General features: G+C 42.5%; 1 protein-coding gene and 1 pseudogene across 4 annotated transcripts in view; both read left to right on the top strand.

The window, feature by feature from the left end:
• Nucleotides 1–18,478, top strand: part of Fancm (FA complementation group M) — a 43,019-nt gene extending 24,541 nt beyond the window's left edge. The window contains exons 15-23 of one of the 4 annotated variants that reach the window (XM_057783311.1): nt 4,601–4,686; nt 4,792–4,854; nt 6,160–6,288; nt 7,764–7,917; nt 9,944–10,050; nt 11,449–12,018; nt 13,340–13,712; nt 15,203–15,494; nt 18,005–18,478. In XM_057783311.1, coding sequence (XP_057639294.1) covers nt 4,601–4,686; nt 4,792–4,854; nt 6,160–6,288; nt 7,764–7,917; nt 9,944–10,050; nt 11,449–12,018; nt 13,340–13,712; nt 15,203–15,494; nt 18,005–18,161 — 1,931 coding nt within the window. In that variant the 3' untranslated portion in view covers nt 18,162–18,478. Of the gene's footprint in view, nt 1–4,600; nt 4,855–6,159; nt 6,289–7,763; nt 7,918–9,943; nt 10,051–11,448; nt 12,019–13,324; nt 13,713–15,202; nt 15,495–18,004 lie in introns of all 4 variants that reach the window. The other 3 variants (XM_057783310.1, XM_057783309.1, XM_057783308.1) reach the window with 3 other exon arrangements.
• LOC130883246 (U1 spliceosomal RNA) lies at nt 6,594–6,767 on the top strand (annotated as a pseudogene).
• Nucleotides 18,479–18,729: the final 251 nt, after the last annotated feature.

Genomic DNA, 18,729 nt, shown 5'->3' with positions numbered 1-18,729 from the left:
GACTTAAGATGTGTGTGGAGATGTGGTGTACTTAACAGTCCCAGCATGCAGGAGGCCGAGGCGGAAGAGTTGTGAGGTTAAGACCAGCCTGGGCTGCATAGCTGATGAGACCCTGTGATATTTAGTGTCTTTTACGCCCCACTGTGGCTTTCAACTCTAATTTACTTATAGACTGTTGTATTGGGCTGTTTATGACTTCCCCCATGAGTATAAAAACAAGAGTAGGTGTAAGAAGAAATGGATTTCCTCTAATCTTGTCTTTATGTTATTCAAGAAAAGAGCATGTTTGAAGGAACAAAGTAAGTTCTAGAAATATGTTTTTCTTTGTTTTGTTTTGGGAACGGTGTCTCACTGTGTAGCTCAGGATAGCCTTAAATTTGAGTGCCTCGTGTGCGTATCTACCCCTCAAATGCTGGGGTTGCAGGCATATTTCAGCACATCAGTAACCAGCGGTTAATTTTTATAACCTACCTTCAGGAAGTCTCTGCTATATCTGCTCACCAGTTAGACTGTCCCTCTGAGCCTTCAGTTCTTCAATAGTGTCTTTATTGCTTCTCATTGATGGTTACCATCCTTTTTCCGGTTTTTATTTTTTTTGGTTTTTCGAGACAGGGTTTCTCTGTAGGTACGGAGCCTATCCTGGAACTAGCTCTTGTAGACCAGGCTGGCCTCGAACGCACAAAGATCCGCCTGTCTCTGCCTCCCGAGTGCTGGGATTAAAGGCGTGCGCCACCACCGCCCGGCCTTTTTCCGGTTTTGTATGAGATCTAAATTAAAACTTCTCCTTGCAAGCCGGGCGGTGGTGGCGCACGCCTTTAATCCCAGCACTTGGGAGGCAGAGGCAGGCGGATCTCTGTGAGTTCGAGACCAGCCTGGTCTACAAGAGCTAGTTCCAGGACAGGCTCCAAAGCTACAGAGAAACCCTGTCTCGAAAAACCAAAAAAAAAAAAAAAAAACTTCTCCTTGCCTTGTACTTAACACTTCCTGATGTGCAATGTGATAAACAGCATGTGGATAAAAGAATTAATACTGTAGCTAGTCCTGTTTGCTTCACCTAATTGAAAGAGGCGTTAGCATTATTTACCATACTGTATGTTTGCGGGGGTAAGTCCTTAAAAACTCCACTGAGGCAGTTAAAAAGTAAGCTTCCTGAAATGATTATTGCTAGAGCCTAACAATGTATTTAACTCTGGCTTCATTAAAAGATAGTGAAAGTGCCAGGCATGGTGGCTTTAATCCCAGCACTTGGGAGGTAGAGGCAGGTGGATCTCTGTGAGTTCGAGGCCAGCCTGGTCTACAGAATAGTGAGGAATAGTGAGTTCCAGGACATCCAGGGCTGTTACGCAAAGATGCTCTTTCTAAAAAAAAAAAAAAAAAACCAACAACAATAAGGAAAAGATAATGGAAGAGAAAACAATTGGAATATGCAGTGTTCGGTGTCTTGCTCCATTTTAGTAGTTCAGCAAATCCACAGCTTTTGAGCTGATTGGTTTTAGAGTCAGAATTTTGATTAGAGTTGGGCTTATCTGGAAGCTCTTTCGAAGCAGAGAAGCTCCTCCTTCCAACAGGCTGCTTCAGGAGGTTCAGTCACCACGAATGTGCAGGAATCATCCGCCCATGCCTGCCCTGCCAGTGGAAGGTTCCTGGATCGGGGCTCGGGGCCTGTGACTGTTCTCCATGTTTCCCAGTTCTGTCTCATTGTGTGTAGACCCTGTGAGGTTTCTAAGCCTGATTCCTCTTGACACAATCTTGGGGCTCCAGGGCTAGGGGTGTAGTTCACTGATAGTCCATGTAACTGAGCTGTCGGTTCATCCCCAGCATGCATATATACCCATATGAGCAAACTGAGCATACGAAGGCCTCAGTTATTACTGTCAGCTGGATCCGGGATCTGAGGGCCTGAAAGAGCGGGCAGACTACAGTCTGTGCTGTAGACAGGCAACCTTAGTTCAGTTTCAGTGCGCCTTATACAAGAATAAAACAAAGACATCAGTGATCCAAGGAAGGTTGTGTGAGTTCAGAAAAACATGATCATAAAAACATGTAAATAAATGTCAGTAAGCATATATTAAATATTAACAGAACAGCCCATTCCCAGGACTCTCTTAGGGCAGACTAATTTAAACACGATTCCCTGTCATGTTCTCTAGATTGATTCTATCTGGGAAAGCACAAAAGCAAGGCAGAAAAGGCTGTATCCAGATTCAGGGTCCACTGACCAGATGGATTCTACAGCTGTGATCTGCCATCCAGTAAACATGTCTTACAAAGTGAACGTGCAAGAACAGCCCAGGGAACAGAGGGCAGCTGAGGTGAAAGGCCTTCTGCCTTCTCTCCTGAGGGCTTTCTCACAGTTCCCCACGGCACTGATCACCAAACATCATTCTTTTGTCTGTCTGCATCTCTTCCAGTATAACCTTGAGAAGCCTTCCCAGCCCTGTCTCCATGCTACAGTAGCCACACAGATGACGGCTCAGATACAGTCTAGCTCCAAGTGTGGCCAAGTGGGCCTGCCTCAGAATATTGAGGTTACTATCAAGAGTTTGGCCAGGGCTTTATTTTAGTTCTCTGAAATCATGACTAGGTTTGCAAGATTTGCTTGCTTTTCATGTGTGCGTATATGTGTGTTGAGTGTACACAAGTGTGCAGATTTGTACTCTATACCTGTGCATGAAGCCAGAGGACGGTGCCATGTGTCTTCCTCTGTTACCCTCTGCTTAGTGTTTGAGGCTAGTGCTCGCTGAGCTGTTTGAGCTAGGCAGACTGGTTCTCGGGGTCTGCTTTCTTCCTTCCCTAGTGTTGGGGTTACTTGTACACACAACCATGCTTGACTTTTTACTTGGGTGTTAGGAATTCAAACTCAGGTCCTCAAACCTGACCCAACTCCCCAGCACTCTTTATTTAATTTTTTTTAAAGTGTATTGTTTGTTTTGTCTGTGCGAGGGTGCCAGGTCCCCTGGAACTGTAGTTAGACAGTTGTGTGCTGCCGTGTGGGTGCTGGGAATTGAACTCAGGTCCTCTGGAAGGCTCTTAACCACTGAGCCATCTCCCCAGCCCCCTGGGGGATGTGCTTTCTTAAGCCATCTTGCTCATAGTATCACTGCTGGTCGGAGACTTGGGTTTCTTGCGTGTAAACCTCTTCCTAGGGCCGCTTGGCATTTAGTATTGTTGTGAATGGTTGTGGTGCCATCTACTCAGGAGGCTGGCGCGAAAGTGGGCCTCATGTGACTTTGACTTCTAAGTAGCCCACATTCACTTCTAATATATTCTTTTTTAAACTTCTGTAAGTGTGTTTGTCTTACTTTTTTCCTTTTCAATTGTGAGAAGACTCGCCAAGGCAACACATAGGAGAAAGAGTTCATGGAGCTAACTCATGTAAGAAGTGAGTCCGGGAGCATGGAAGCAGGCAGGCATCTTGCTGGAGAGGTAGCCAATCCAGGGCCACAGGAAGATTTAGGATACTAGGTCTGGTTTGAGCTTCTGAGACCTCAAAGCCCACCCACAGTGACACACTTCCTCCAGCAAGGCTGCACCTACTCCAAGACCACACCTCCTAATAATGCCACTCCCTGATGGCTGAGCATTCAAATGTAGAAGCCTATGGGGTCATTATTCATATCACTACACTCAGACACAGGCTTGCTTCTGCATAAACACACACATAAGCGCTCATATGCATACTTAAAATCCAGCAGAGCCTTCTGGGGGGATGGGCTTCAAAACAGAGTTTCTTTGTGTAGTGCTAGCTGTCCTGGTAGAACTAGCTCTGTAGACTAGGCTGGCCTTGAACTCACAGAGGTGCGCCTGCCTCTGACTCCTGAGTCCTGGGATTAAAGGCGTGCGCCACCACTGCCCAGCCCAGAAGAACCTTTTAATGCATTTGTTACCTATATTTTCATGATGTGATTGTTTCGGCTGGAGTTATGTAAATCATGGGCACACAGGGCCCATGAGATGGCTCAGTGGATAAAGGCTCTTCCAACCACGCACTGTAACCTGAGCTCATCCCAAGAAACCAATGGAGAAAGGAGAGAACAGACGCCCACAGGTGTCCTCTGATCTCCACATGTGTTCTCTACCATGTGAATATCCCCTACACACACTGTAAATGTTTTTAAAAAATGAACATGGACTAATTACATATTATAATTATATTTATATTATATACAATATAATATATATGTCTTTTTTCTCTTTATATTTTATTTTTTAAATTTTGAACCTCATTTAAATATATATTTTTAAAGATGTGTTTTTATTTCATGTATATGAGCTGTCTTATAGAACTGTGTCTGGGTGTTGATTATGCTGACTAAGCTTCTGATGATCTTCTGTTTATTTTGTTCTGTTGAGACAGGGTCTTGCTATGCAGCTCTGACTGACCTTAAACTTATTTATGTAGGTAGACCAGACTGGTATCAAACTCACAGAGATCTGCCTGCCTCTGCCTCCCAAGTGCTAGGATTAAAGGTGTGCGCCACCATGCCTGGCCTGACAACTGTCACAAAAGTAAATAATGAGACTGTCATTAGGAAATTTTATTGTAGTCATCAATGAAATGGTTTCTGATTGACAAGATTTACTTTTCAATTAATTGTAGTTGAACACTTAACTAGTGAAAGTGAAGATGATGTTTTCCTGAGAAAGACTAAAAAACCCAAAGCAAATGTCCTGAAGTCCCCTGAGGTGAGTCATTCGTGTCTCACAGTGATGGAATCAAGTGAAGGCCATGCTCTCCCCTTTCAGACTCCGTGTCACATTTTAATTAGACTGCTTATCTGTTTTATCCAGGATTGGAAAAACAGTGACGTCGATTCGCCTGTTCATGCTGTGAAAAAGTCCAGGGTTCTTAGGGTACGTAAATTACTGGCAGTATATAATACCTCAGTTCTTTTTTCAAAAAGGTTTGGTTTTTATTATTTCTAGGTTATTTTTCTCTCTTTTTCTTTCTCTCTTTGTGTCTGTGAGAGATAGATACTTAACAGATAAATTGATACTATATCTTATGCAATTAGAATTTCTATTTCTGCTAAAGCAAAGTATTTATTATAAGCTTTCCTAACTATATCAAGTGTAAATAAGGCAGAAATGGAAATAATAGAGAAGAAAGTAGGTCACTAGGGTGGGAATTTTGAAGCTATGAGAAGAGGCAGCCTTTGGCCTAAGCTTGCTGAGAGAGGAAGGGACCCGGGTCCCAGCTGCTAAGGGTGGTGTGCTGCAGCAGAGGGAGCATCTCACACAGCGGCCCACGAAGAGTACTGCGCCTCTGCACTGGGGAATTTGTCCTGCCTACCCCAACGCAGGGACTTGTAGCTGCTTCGTGTTTAAAGTGTCTCATTCACAGACGACGTTTATGGATCTTGTGTCTAACGAGGGTCATTTGGGAAGTTAAGTAAAAACATAGCCAGTCCGTGCTAACCTAGTGTACTCATACCATAAAAATTGCTTTGATACCGTGCTGAATCTAAAATGACTAGTGGCTTATAAAAAGTGAATTAAAATTCCGACAAAGCTGATACTTATGCTGTGTTCAACAAGAATTATTTCGATTCCTTGAAGTATTGATAAGCTTTCTATTCTTTTGCTGGCTTCATATTAAGAAGTGGTTGTAGGTCTCAGGTAAAATTTGTTACTGCTATGTTACTTTTTTGGTTTCAGAGGTTTTCTGTGTGTTTGGATGGACTTTATCTTTTGTGAAACCCTTGGAAATCTAAAGAAAACACTATAGGTTTGCATCAGATTTTTTTTTTTTTTTTTTTTTTTTTTTTTGGTTTTTCGAGACAGGGTTTCTCTGTAGCTTTTGGAGCCTGTCCTGGAACTAGCTCTTGTAGACCAGGCTGGCCTCGAACTCACAGAGATCCGCCTGCCTCTGCCTCCCAAGTGCTGGGATTAAAGGCGTGCGCCACCACCGCCCGGCTGCATCAGATGTTTTTGATGAAATGCTAAGTTGGGTGAGAACACATACACTAACACCCGTGTTACCTGATTTGAAATTTGTGGTCTAACTAGTGAGAACCATTTGATTCTAAGAGAATGTTGCATCAAATACTTTATAATTAAAAATTAGAAATAAAATGAATCCCTCTTAAGAAATGCAATCAGTTAAATCTGTACAGTTGTTTTTTTTTCTTTTGTAAGTGTTGTGTTAACTCTTTGTAGTCAGAATTGTCATCTAGTGACGAGAGTGAGCATTCTCTCATGCCGTGTTCACAATTGGAAGACTTCAAGGATCATGAGAGGAACGCCAGGAAAGGCTCCAAAGTACGAAAGAAAAGGAATCATGTAAAGGTAACCTTTCCTTAGTCTCTTTAATGTATATAGTATTTATTACATATACACATATGCATGTGTATGTTAAATATCCATTAGATGCATGGACGGAAGGAAGATGTTTTGCTTGTACATATCTATGCACCATATATGTGCCTGGTACCCACACAGGCTAGAAAAACCTATTGTTATAAACTATTGTGATCGACCATGTGGGTTTTGGGAGGTGAACCTGTGTTCTCTGGGAAAAGCAGACAGTGCTCTTACGTGCTGAACCATCTCTCCAATCCCTCAAATCACAGTTTGTAAGGAAGTATTTTCCCATCCTGACCTGGCAGGGGAGATACCATGATCCCTAAGGTGGTTTTCCTAGGGTGAGGCTTATCCATTGCACTCCAGATGTGCTGACCCCTGCGATTTCCCCAAATGCGGGAAATTCGACTGCATAATTTGTGGTAGTGGGGGACTGCAAAATACAAAAGAGAAGTATTTTCCCACCAATTTTTTTTTTCTGGAATTAAAAAAATCTCAGAGTGCAAAGTGCATTGCTTTTTGCTTTCCTTTGTGGTTTTTTTTTTTTTTAATCTTGTTAGTGGTATGTTATTTTGAATGATTAAATGAAGAAATTGAAGTATATTGAGAACTTATTGTTCAAATTGAAGGAAATGTAAAGACAGATCTGAGTTTTAGAAAATTTGCTTTTATAGTGTTTGCGATTTCTTAAAGCAAAGAAAAAAAAAGAATTTCTCGCATCATTTACTTTGTATGTGAAGCAGGGGTTGATGCACGCATGCCGCCGCGAGAGAGTGGAGGTCGGAGGACAAACTGCAGGAGTCAGTCTCTCCTCCAGCGTGCGGGTCCCAGGGATGGGCTGCAGGTTGTCAGTGTTGGTCACGTTTGCCTGCTGAGCTATCTCACTGATGATCCCGGTTCTCCCCTTATCTTTGTTCATTATTTTAAATATTCGCCAGGAGTTCTCGGCACCTTTCCCTCCCATCAGTGCTTCTGATATTCTGTCTTTCCTTGCCAGAGCTTAACTTTTGGAATCTCTGTAGACAGTCTGTTGGAAACATCCAGCAAGCTGACTAGTGTCTTAAATGCTGTTTGACCTAAAATTATCAGGAGAAATTTTATATAGGTACCCCCCCCTTTTTTTTTGTAGTTTTAAATCTTATTTTGGCTCTTTGCTCTTGAAAGCATTGACAAGAAAGTCACCTCCTTCAGAGCATAGGGTGGCCCTGGCTCACGTAAACGGTGTTGTCGAATGTTGTTCCCCACTCAAGAGTGCGTAAGGTGCTGGGCAGGCCTTGATCTCAACGTTACACACTGTGCACATGTATTGAAATGTCACACTGTACCCCATAAATATATACAGTTACATGCCAGTTCAATTTTGAAATAAAAACCTAAAAATATGATTTCTAGAACAAAAACTGAGAGAGAGGATTATTTTCATTTTCTGGGATGCCTTCTTGTTCCTTGTTTCTTCATAGAATATAGCTCGGATGTTTCTAGATGACGAGGCGGAGGTTTCGGAAGAGGATGCAGGGAGTGTGTCACCAGATGAAGATGAGTTGGAAAATGAGCAGGATTCGTCCCTTCTCGACTTTGTGAATGACCAGACCCAGCTTTCACAGGCTATAAACGGTAAATGCTGTCTGTCATGGCAGTTCATAATTATTTCTAGTGTGTCTGATGTCATATTTAAATATGGTCTCTTTATTAAAAGAAACTTGGCTCTACAGGGATTAAATTCAGTATGTGCACAATCTTTGTTCTTTTTTTTTTTCTTTTTTTTTTTTTTTTTTTTTTTTGGTTTTGCGAGACAGGGTTTCTCTGTGCTTTTGGAGCCTGTCCTGGAACTAGCTCTTGTAGACCAGGCTGGTCTCGAACTCACAGAGATCCGCCTGCCTCTGCCTCCCGAGTGCTGGGATTAAATGTGTGCGCCACCACCGCCCGGCTCTGTTCATTTTCATTTCAATTCTGCAGTACTTGGCTTCTGGTTTACCTAGGCAGCTCAAACACAACCAAATGTTCATTTAGCTGGTGTTCAGTGCCTTCCTTTTGCTGTTAACGTAGAACAGCTAAGAAAGAGATGCTGGAGAGCAAAAAGATCTATAAAGTCTCATATATATGTATGTATGTATGTATATGTATATCAACTAAAATGTGCAGTGTTTTATATGATGAAACAGTTACTGAGAAGTAAGAGAAGTGGGGAGGGAGAGGGAGGCTTGAACTTGCTAAGGTGGGAGGCACTGAACACAGGCCACTTGCTGTTGTAGTTCAGATGCTGTGAGACCAAGTCTTAACTACGTAGCCCAGGCTGACATGGACTCTATAAGCCTCCTGCCTGAGCCTGCTGATTGCTGTAATTAGAGAAGAACACATTCCCGTGCCAGGTAGAGACAGCAGTTAGGCCACAGTCTGCATCGTTAGTACAGTCTAAAGTAGAGCTGCTGCCGTAGCACAGGGAGTGCCGGCTCCTCTAGGGATGGTACTGATGAGGGACAAAGGTCAGATTCTGGACAGCTAAAGGTGATGGCGTTCTCTGTGGGCCCGCGTCGCAGAGTGCACAGGGGGACTTCTGCTGCTCCACCAAGAAGATGGAGTAGTCTGAACAGAGACACACCGAATCTCCACTTAGACACAGTGCCTTTGAAAGAAAAGACTTCAAAGCTGTTTTAAAAGTACAAAGAAATTCTTATTTTCATGTATTAAGTATCCTTTGCTATGATTTTTAAAAATGATAAACATCAATAAATAAAAACCCATGTCTTCCCACTTTGTCCTTTACTAGAAATTGTGGCCATTTTTGTCTCATAGAAGTTTTTCAGTACATGTTCCTTTCTGAGAGACTGGATCCTTCTGCTGTTGGAGGTTTTCTTTAGTACCCGTGTAAGCCAGGTGCAGTCCTGAGGACGCTCTGTGCTTTTGTTTGGAGTAGAAGGCTGTGGTCGTACAGCAAGTCGTGCCCCTGTCCTCATCCTCAGAGCAGAGTTAGAGAAAGCTGCCCACAGTCACCCACCAGGTGATGATTCTCAAAGACAAAACTGCTGGCATTGCCGTCATTGTTATCTTTAGGTTTGGCTTTTGAAAAGACAGGCTCTCCCTACGTAGTTCTGGCTTGCCTGGAATTCACTTTGTAGGGCAAGCTGGCCCCAAACACAGAGATCTGCTCACCTCTGCCTACTGACTATAGGATTAGAGCCGCACGCCACCACACCTGGCCTCTGACAACATTTTAAATAATTGTTTTTAGGTTTCTCTCCACGTTTCTTTTTAATTTAATTAAATTTAAATTTTTTCATAAAAACATTTTAGTCTAAAAATTATAGATGGATCTTTAATTTCTTCACTGGAGTTTTGCAATAGGATTTCACCATGTATCTCAGAAGGGCTTCACACTTGCTATGTATCCAAAGCACCATGTGTAGCCAGAGATTCCCCTGCCTCTATTTCTGGAGTGCTGAGATGTATTTGGCTTTTGGGTGAGATCTTGCTATGTTGCCTAAGCTGATCTATACATACAAATGTGTATGTACGTGTGTGTCTGTCTGTCTCCCTGTCTTTTCCTAATGTTGAGCCATACAAATTTGGAGTAATCCAAGTTAAATGAAGACTTTCATGTAAGTGATTTTGTACCTCTTTTCCAATTCTCATCTTTACACAGATTCTGACATGAGAGCTATTTACATGAGATCCGTGCGGAGTCCACTGACGAGCACAAAGTACAGAATGGACCGTGAGAAGCATAACAACATGAACATTTTCTCTCAGGTACTTACTACAGAAGTAACCATTGAGGATTTCCTGTCACGATTTGAAATGTTGCCATATTAATAAAGCTTCTGTTGTGTTTGTAAACTTAGAAAGTCAGAGCTGCCTCGGATAATTATACTGTGGAATTTTTTCCCTAGCTATGAGAATTAGTTTAAAGGAGATGAATAGAATTTGATCATCTATTAGTTAATTTTTTATATGTCATACTTGTTTTAAAATGCTTTATTTTTTATAAAAATGTTTCTAGAGATTAAAGATGGAGCTTTTATTTCCTTGTTTACTGATGTTTTGTGGTAGGATTTCAGTATGTAGCCAAACTTGCTATGTATCTAAGGTGCCACGTGTAACTAGAGATTCTCCTGCCTCACTCTCATCTCTCTGGGGTGCTGGGATGTTGTTGTTTTGGATGAGATCTTACTGTGCCCATGCTGGTCTCCGGCAGATCTTTTATTTACTTACCTACTGATTGTGGTACTGACGTTGAACCCAGTGACTCCCATGTATCTCCTAAGCCCTGCCAAATGCTGCAACCCTATACCACAGTTCCTCATATTGTGGTGACCACCCCCTGCCCTGCAGTCATAAAATCACTTTCATTGCTACTTCAGAATTGTAATTGTGCTACTGTTATGAATCGTAATGTAAATATTTTTTGGAGCTAGAGGTTTTCCAGAGGGGTCATGACAGATTGAGAACCACTGTTCTAAGCTGCTACCCCCACACATATTGGCTTTGAACTCAGAAGATCCCTCTGCCTCTGTCTTCCATGTGCCTAGGATTATAAGCACACCATTGGGCATGGCTAGGATGGCTTTCATTTAAGGTAATATTTTCTCTGTCCATAAATTGCCTTGTTCAGCTTAATAATAGGGCTATTCAAATCTGTATTTAACATTGTCAGTATTCTATAGCACTTGCCACAGCTGTTCCTACTTTTCTGGCTGCCTGCATTTGACTGGAAATTTCTAGAGGGCAAATTGTTTCCTTCCTTCCTTCCTTCCTTCCTTCCTTCCTTCCTTCCTTCCTTCCTTCCTTCCTTCCTTCCTTTCTCTTTTCTTTTGTTTGTTTGTTGTTTCAGACAGAGCTTCTCTATGTAGCCTTAGCTGTCCCGGAACTCGCTCTGTAGACCAGGCTGGCCTCAGACTCACAGAGATCCACCTACCTCTGCCTCCCAGTGCTAGAATTAAAGGCGTGTGCTACCACCTAGCTCTTTTGTTTTGTTTTTTAATCTCTCAGTCCTCATTTTTCCCCATTGGGCATGGATTGCTAAGATGGCCTTCATTTAAGGTACTGAGTAGACATTCATGAAATAAAATAAACATTAGTGCCTCAAAGAATGTAGATTCAAACTAGTTATAAGATAAATTTAAATATTTCTGTCTATTTTTATTATAGATTCCTGAGCAAGATGAAAGCTATTTAGAGGACAGTTTTTGTGTTGATGAAGAGGAGTCTTGCAAAAGCCAATCATGTGACGAAGAAGTCTGTGTTGATTTTAACTTAAGTAAAGATTCTTTTACTGAGGGGAACGTAAGATATAAAACCCGGTATGCAGTAAAGCTGAAACAAATGAGCATGAAACAAAACTGTCCACGGCCAAAAAAGAAGCTGTCTCGTATCATTTTACCAGACGATGACTCGGAGGAGGAGGTTAGCACCGTGAGTGACAGAGAAGACCCCAGTGCCCATGGTGGCACTGCAGACAAGCACACGCGGCAGGGCCAGCGGGGCCAGCAGGGTGATTCCGGGCCTCCTGGGTCTTCAGCACAGCTCCAGGTACTTTCTAATCCACCAGCTCATCAGAATCCCATGCAGAGGCATCAGGTGGTTCAGAGTCGAACGGCTGCCATCCCTGAAGTTGCGAACCTCGAGGCTCGGAGCCATCACACAATCCCGTCTACTTCGTCTCCATGTGCGAGAGCTGAGTCATGGAAGGAGTGTGGGAAACGTCCAGCAGAGTTGAAGGTGTGTATGAAAATGAAGAAAAACGAGTTGTTGGGTGGGGGGAGTGCTTTCTTTTTTGTATTTTTGTATTTTTGAAATGGTTTCCACCTGGGGTTAGCTGGCTGCCAGCCTCACTCGAGGTCCCGTGAGAGATGCTTTCATCTAAGGGACCATGACAAAGAGTGATGGAGCAGAACCCTTGAAGGCGTTCTGGCTTCTGCAAATTTACACACCGCTTATGTCCACAGATGTGCATATACCACACATGCATAGCACATACACAGAGCTCTCATACCCAAAGATTTCTAACCCGTTGAATTCATCATAAATAACTGTTCCTGTCTGTTGATTTAACATAGGGTCTTGCTTTGTAGCCCAGGCTTGCCTCAAACTCTTTAGCCTGTGTTGACCTTGAACTTTCTACTTCGGCCTCCCTGGTGCTGGGATTACAGGTGGGTGCCACTGCACACACCTGGCTCTGATTTGCCAGTATTTTTTGAAGGATTTTACATTTAACTAATAAGGGATATTGGTTGTAGCTGTCTTAAGAGTGTTTATCTGAGCCGGGCGGTGGTGGCGCACGCCTTTAATCCCAGCACTCGGGAGGCAGAGGCAGGCGGATCTCTGTGAGTTCGAGACCAGCCTGGTCTACAAGAGCTAGTTCCAGGACAGCGTCCAAAACCACAGAGAAACCCTGTCTCGAAAAACCAAAAAAAAAAAAAAAAAAAAAAAAAGAGTTTATCTGGCTTCATAGATCTGTTCTTATAGAAAAATTAAGAAATCCTATCCTCAATTTTTGAGTAAAGTTTGCAAATTATCAGCATTACTTCTTGTATAAATGAAACCGTCTGGGCTGGAGAGATGGTTAAGAGCACTGCCTGCTCTTCCAAAGGTCCTGAGTTCAATTCCCAGCAACTACATGGTGGCTCACAACCATTTGTAAAGAGATCTGGTGCCCTCTTCTGGCCTACGCATACATGCAGACAGAATACTGAGAATACTGTACACATAATAAATTAATAAATCTTAAAAAAAAATGAAGCCATCTGTTCCCAGGCTCTGTAAGAGGTTTTTGGTTATTGCATCTCTCTCTTTTTCTCTCTCTCTCTCTTTTTCCAAAATAAGTTTGCTTTGTGTAACAGCCCTGGCTGTCCTGGAACTCACTTTGTAGATCAGGCTGGCCTAGAACTCACAGAGATCCGCCTGCCTCTGCCTCTTGAGTGCTGGGATTAAAGTCGTCCAACATCACTGCCCGGCTACATCTCTCTTTTCTGGTCAGATTGCCTGTTTATCACATGTGACATTCGCGGCCCTGATGCATGTTCAGTGCTTTCCCTTCCAGGTTGATGACCCGGAGGAAGGCAAGACTTCAGCAGCACCCCGTTCTAATTCACCCCTACATGTGGCTGAGGTCCATCCGGCCCCGAGCCTTCCACACGAAGGAAATAGAGCTTGCATCCTTGTAGACAGTCGTGAAATCACTTCTGGTTTAGAAGTAATTTCTTCGCTAAGAACCGTTCATGGGTTACAAGTAGAGGTTTGTCCTCTTAATGGCTGTGATTACATCGTCAGCAACCGCATGGCGGTAGAAAGGAAGTCTCAGGCCGAGATGTTGAATAACAGCAGTAAGAACAAGTTCATCGAGCAGATGCAGCGCCTGCAGGGCATGTTCCAAAGAATATGTGTGATTGTGGAAAAAGACAGAGAAAAAGCAGGTTTGTGTTTTCAAATATTTATATGGCTGCAAACAAAATTGACTATTATTTAATGTATTCTTTGCTGGCCTGGTGGATCATTTCATACTTAATACCAGGATGTTTTTCATTAGTCATTGTGTTTTAATGAGGTTTATGAAAACTGACCAGGGAGAAACCAAAGGCAAAGCACACTTGTTGTAAGACCTTTCCAGGAATGTCAAGCGGGAACACTGCAGCCTCAGGAAGAGATAGGAACCTGGTGCTTAGGAGCCAGGGCTCACAGGGTCGGTGGGAAGAGCTGAGAGTTACCCCTACCTCAACAGCTTCTTTGTAACGGGTCAGTAAGGGAATGGTATTGTTCGTTGTCATTCTGAGTTTAAGTGAAGATGTATGTGAGAGGGGCAAGGAGGGTTCATTCTGAACATGGTAAGATGGGGTTTACTTAAGTCACTGAAATGGTGTCTAGGTTCACTGAAATGGTGTCTAGGTTGCACCTAGAAATGCAGGATTGGAATTATTGCTAGAAGAGTGAAAAGATTATGATATGTAGAGCCAGCAGATACATTGGTTTCTGGTCTCTACAGCTCTGTGGGTATTTCTTTGACAAGCCATTGCCTCTGAATAACAAGTTGTTGGCAATATGCTTGCCCTGCTCATCTCATGGTGCTGTAAGAATGAAATAGAATCATGTTGTGGAAAGCCATTATGGAAGTATTAAAAAAATTAAGTAAAGGACTTAGTGAATGATGATGGAACTGGATAAGTCACTTTATTTATTTTCCTAACTGGAAAAGTGAGGAATAAAGTTTAAAACAAAGTGGAAATATGGTAGAAGTGATGATGAGGAGTTTATAATGGGGAATGCCACAAAAAGAGAAGAGTATAGAAAGCAGTGAAGAAGCCGGGTGGTGGCGGCGCACGCCTTTAATCCCAGCACTCGGGAGGCAGAGGCAGGCGGATCTCTGGGAGTTCGATACCAGCCTGGTCTACAAGAGCTAGTTCCAGGACAGGAACCAAAACCACAGAGAAACCCTGTCTCGAAAAAACAAACAAACAAACAAAACAAAAAAGAAAGCAGTGAAGAGGAGCGGTAAGGACTGATGAGGTAGCACTAGAAGGCCCTCCAGATACTTGTTCACCTAGTCATTGGGATCAATACACAACTTTAGATCAACTAATCCAGTATTTTTTTTTTTTTTTTTTTTTTTTTTTTTTTTTGGTTTTTCGAGACAGGGTTTCTCTGTGGTTTTGGAGCCTGTCCTGGAACTAGCTCTTGTAGACCAGGCTGGTCTCGAACTCACAGAGATCCGCCTGCCTCTGCCTCCCAAGTGCTGGGATTAAAGGCGTGCGCCACCACCGCCCGGCTTCACTTTACATCTTAATTGTAGTTTCTCACTGGTAGAAGGCACCACTTGCTAACTCAGCAATGAGAAGCTAGAATTCTAATAAAGTTATTCTCCCTGATTTTAGTCAGCAAATCTCATTTTCCCTGAATATGAAATTTTCAGGAGACATATCACGAATGTTTAGAAGAACGAAGTGTTACGACAGTCTGCTAACCGCCTTAGTTGGGGCTGGAATCCGAATCCTTTTCAGCTCTGGACAAGAAGAAACTGCAGATTTACTAAAGGAGCTGTCATTGGTGGAGCAAAGAAAGAATGTTGGTATTCATGTTCCAGCAGTGCTGAATCCTGGTAAATGTGAGGCCCTGCAGTTCTATCTGAGCATTCCCGGTATAAGTTATATAACTGCCTTAAATATGTGTCACCGGATGTCATCTGTGAAAAAGATGGCTAACAGGTATGTCTGTTTTACTGGTGTTTTTAAATTGTCACTATTATTTTTTTTAAAAAGTCTTTGAATTATTTACTGTGTGTGTCTGCGTGTGTGGGCACATGCATCCCCCTGCCTGCCACAGTGGGCCCATCAGAGTCACAGGACAGCTTTTGGGCGTTGGTTCTCTCCCACCATTGAAGTCTTAGGGGTCAAACCCAAGTGGTCAGGCTTGGTGGCAGACACCTTTAGCTATCTTGCCAGCCACTCTGTTATGATTGTTGTAAAATTATTTTCTATGCCTTTACAGCTAGATTCTTCTTTCTATATGCTTATTATCTGTGGAGCTCGTGTTTTAAAAAGTTTCTATCTTGGAATTCCTACTAGTACCTTAGTATCTTTTATATCACTTTCTCCCTTCTAACCCTTCCCAGTTACCTTCCCTCGTCTACCCCGTGATCTCCCCAAGCTGATAGCCTCTTTTTATCATTGTTGTGTACATACGCTATGTGTATGCACAAATATATGTAAACATCATGTGCTGAGTCCATTTTTGTGTGTATATGGTTTCAAGGCTGACCATTGTAGACTGGACAGGTAAGGGGCTCACCCCTGGGAGAGGCTAATTCTCCTTCTGCCAGCAGTCATTAGTTGCCTGTAGTTCTTTGTGGATGGGACCCTGGGAAATTTTCCCCTTCCACATCGACATGTCCACTGGTACTGCCTTGTTCGGGTCCTATTTATGTGGTCATTTCTGCTTTATTTCTGTCTCAGTTGAACTGCTCCAATTTCTCCGTCTTGTCCTTGTGATCGGATGCACTGTCCTGCCCTAGATCCACCCTATTGCTAGACTTCCCATGGAGATTATTTGTTGATTTTCATTTTTAGCATTTCAGGTTGGTTTCTCGCTTTGTTGTTGAATTCTCTCTTGTATCTTGCATGGCCTTGGTTTATTCAGCTGTTTGTGTTCCCAGTGAGTTTCTTCTTTGAACATACTTATAATCTATTCTTTTGAGTTCTGTCTGGGATTTCATCTAACTCACTCTCACTAGATGTATGACTAGATTATAGTATGAAGAGCAATTGTTGAACTTCTCTTGGTTTTTGTGTTTATTTTTCCATGTGTATATATTTGTTATTCTTGTTTTTATCATATATAAAATTCTGTTATGCCTTAAACTTGCATTTCAGTGGTTACTGATGAAATTGGGAGTCTCTTTTTAAATTAAAAGATAATTACATCATTCCCTTTCCTCCTTCCTGTTCCTCTCCTGTCACCTCCCTCCTCCCATTCTTATATAATGATGGCCTCTCTTTATTATTATTGCACACACACATAACTACAAAAATACAACCTGCTGAGTCTGTATTACTTGTGTATGTGATTTCAGGGCTAAGTACTTATTAGATAACTAATGGGCCCATCTCTGGAAAAGATTCATTATTCCTCTCAGTAGTCATTCGTTGCCTAGAGTTTGTAATGTGATTTCTAATCGATCCTAATAATAAAAACCAGGAGTCGGATACTAGGGGGTGAAAGCTGAAGGATCAGAGAAACAGAGCAGCCAGCCACTAGATCGTACCTCTATGAAATGCTCAGACCGAATGGGGTATCGTGTCTCTACAAGTCCTTAGACTGAATGCTGTCTCTATGAAACCTCAGGACTGAATCCTGAGCTCCTGTCTCCTCCCACTTTATATATATTCCTCTCTCCACCCAGCGTTATCTCTTCCCATCTTTACCTTCCTGGGATTAAAGGTGTGAGCCACCACCACTTGCCTCTATTTCTCCTTTAGACCGAATCAATCTTTTGTAGCTCAGGGTGGCCTTGAACTCACAGAGATCCATTGGCCACCACTGCCTGGCCTCTATGGCTAACAAGTGGCTAGCTCTGCACTCTGATCTTCAGGCAAGCTTTGTTACAGCACAAACAAAATATCACCACAATAGTTATTTGTCTATTGGTAGGGCCCTAAGAGCTTTTCCCCCTTCCATATTAGTAGTATGTTGGTATGACATCTTTAAGCATGTTTTTGAGATATCATGGGTGTAGCTTCCCTATCATTTCTTGGACGGACACACAATCTCATAACAGATTTCTGGTCCTCTGGCTCTTCTAATCTTTTCACCACCTCTTCCCTAAGCCTTCAGGGCAGTTATATTGTAGAAGTATCAACTGGGTCTGGGCATCACAATTAGCTGATCTCTGCACTTTGACTTGTGATTTTCTGTAATGATCTACCATCTGCTGCAAAGAGGAGCACGTGCTCTCTCTTTCTCTCTCTCTTTGATATTTAATAAGGGAATACTAGAACTGAAGGAGTGCCATGCCCAGGATTCTGTCGGTTTAAAGAAAACAAGTTTTTGTTCTGTTTATGCTAAGGACATACTAACAAGAGGCACAATGGAAGAGGTTTTTGAGTGTGTACTGGGAACTGAGTGCAGTGCCCATGCCTGCTAGGCAGCTACTCTACCAGAGTCACAGCTCTATCCCGAGGCATGATAAATACAGTAAATTTCACTGTTTCTTTTTCAGCTCACCTGAAGAAATCTCCGCATGCGCTCAAGTAACTCACCAAAAGGCTGAGGAGATCTACAGATATATTCGCTGTACATTTGACATGCAAATGTTACCAAATGATCTCATCCAGGATAGACTGAAACCTGACGCATGCACAACACTCCAAGTGTGATTATGAATGAACTCTCCAGTACTAAACATTCTTTAATAATCATTGTAGTTCGTGATTACCAGTTTAAAATATGTAAATATTTCATCTTTATATATTGTATACTGTTATTTATAGACTATAATTTATTTTTAAAAGGAAACGTTTGATATTTCATAATCATTTTGATGAAACTGTGAAACAACTTTTTATTGAATAAATCAAGGCTGATGAAAAGCTGTTCAGCCTGGTTTAAGCATCTAAGGCAAGCCAAGGGGCTGGGAGATGACCAGCTCCCTAAGTGCTTGCTGCACAGACCTGAGGACCTGAGTTCATCCCAGTACCCACGTACAGGCCAGATACAGTGGTGCGCACCTGGAGTCACAGTGCCGGGTATCCTAGAGACAGGAGGAGATTAGGAGCTTGCTAACCAGTATGGCAGAACTGGTGAACTCCAGGTTCAGTGGAAGGAAGACTGTCTCAAAAATAAGGTGGCCTAGTGGTAGTGGCCATGCCTTTAATCCCAGCACTCTGGAGGGCAGAGGCAGGTGGATCTTTGTGAGTTCAAGGACAGGCTGATTTACAGTGTGAG

The sequence above is a fragment of the Chionomys nivalis genome, chromosome 10 (assembly GCF_950005125.1).
Source record: "Chionomys nivalis chromosome 10, mChiNiv1.1, whole genome shotgun sequence".
NCBI lineage: Eukaryota > Metazoa > Chordata > Mammalia > Rodentia > Cricetidae > Chionomys > Chionomys nivalis.
The sequence above is the reverse complement of the archived record's forward strand: the minus strand, read 5'-3'. Positions and strand labels throughout refer to the sequence as shown.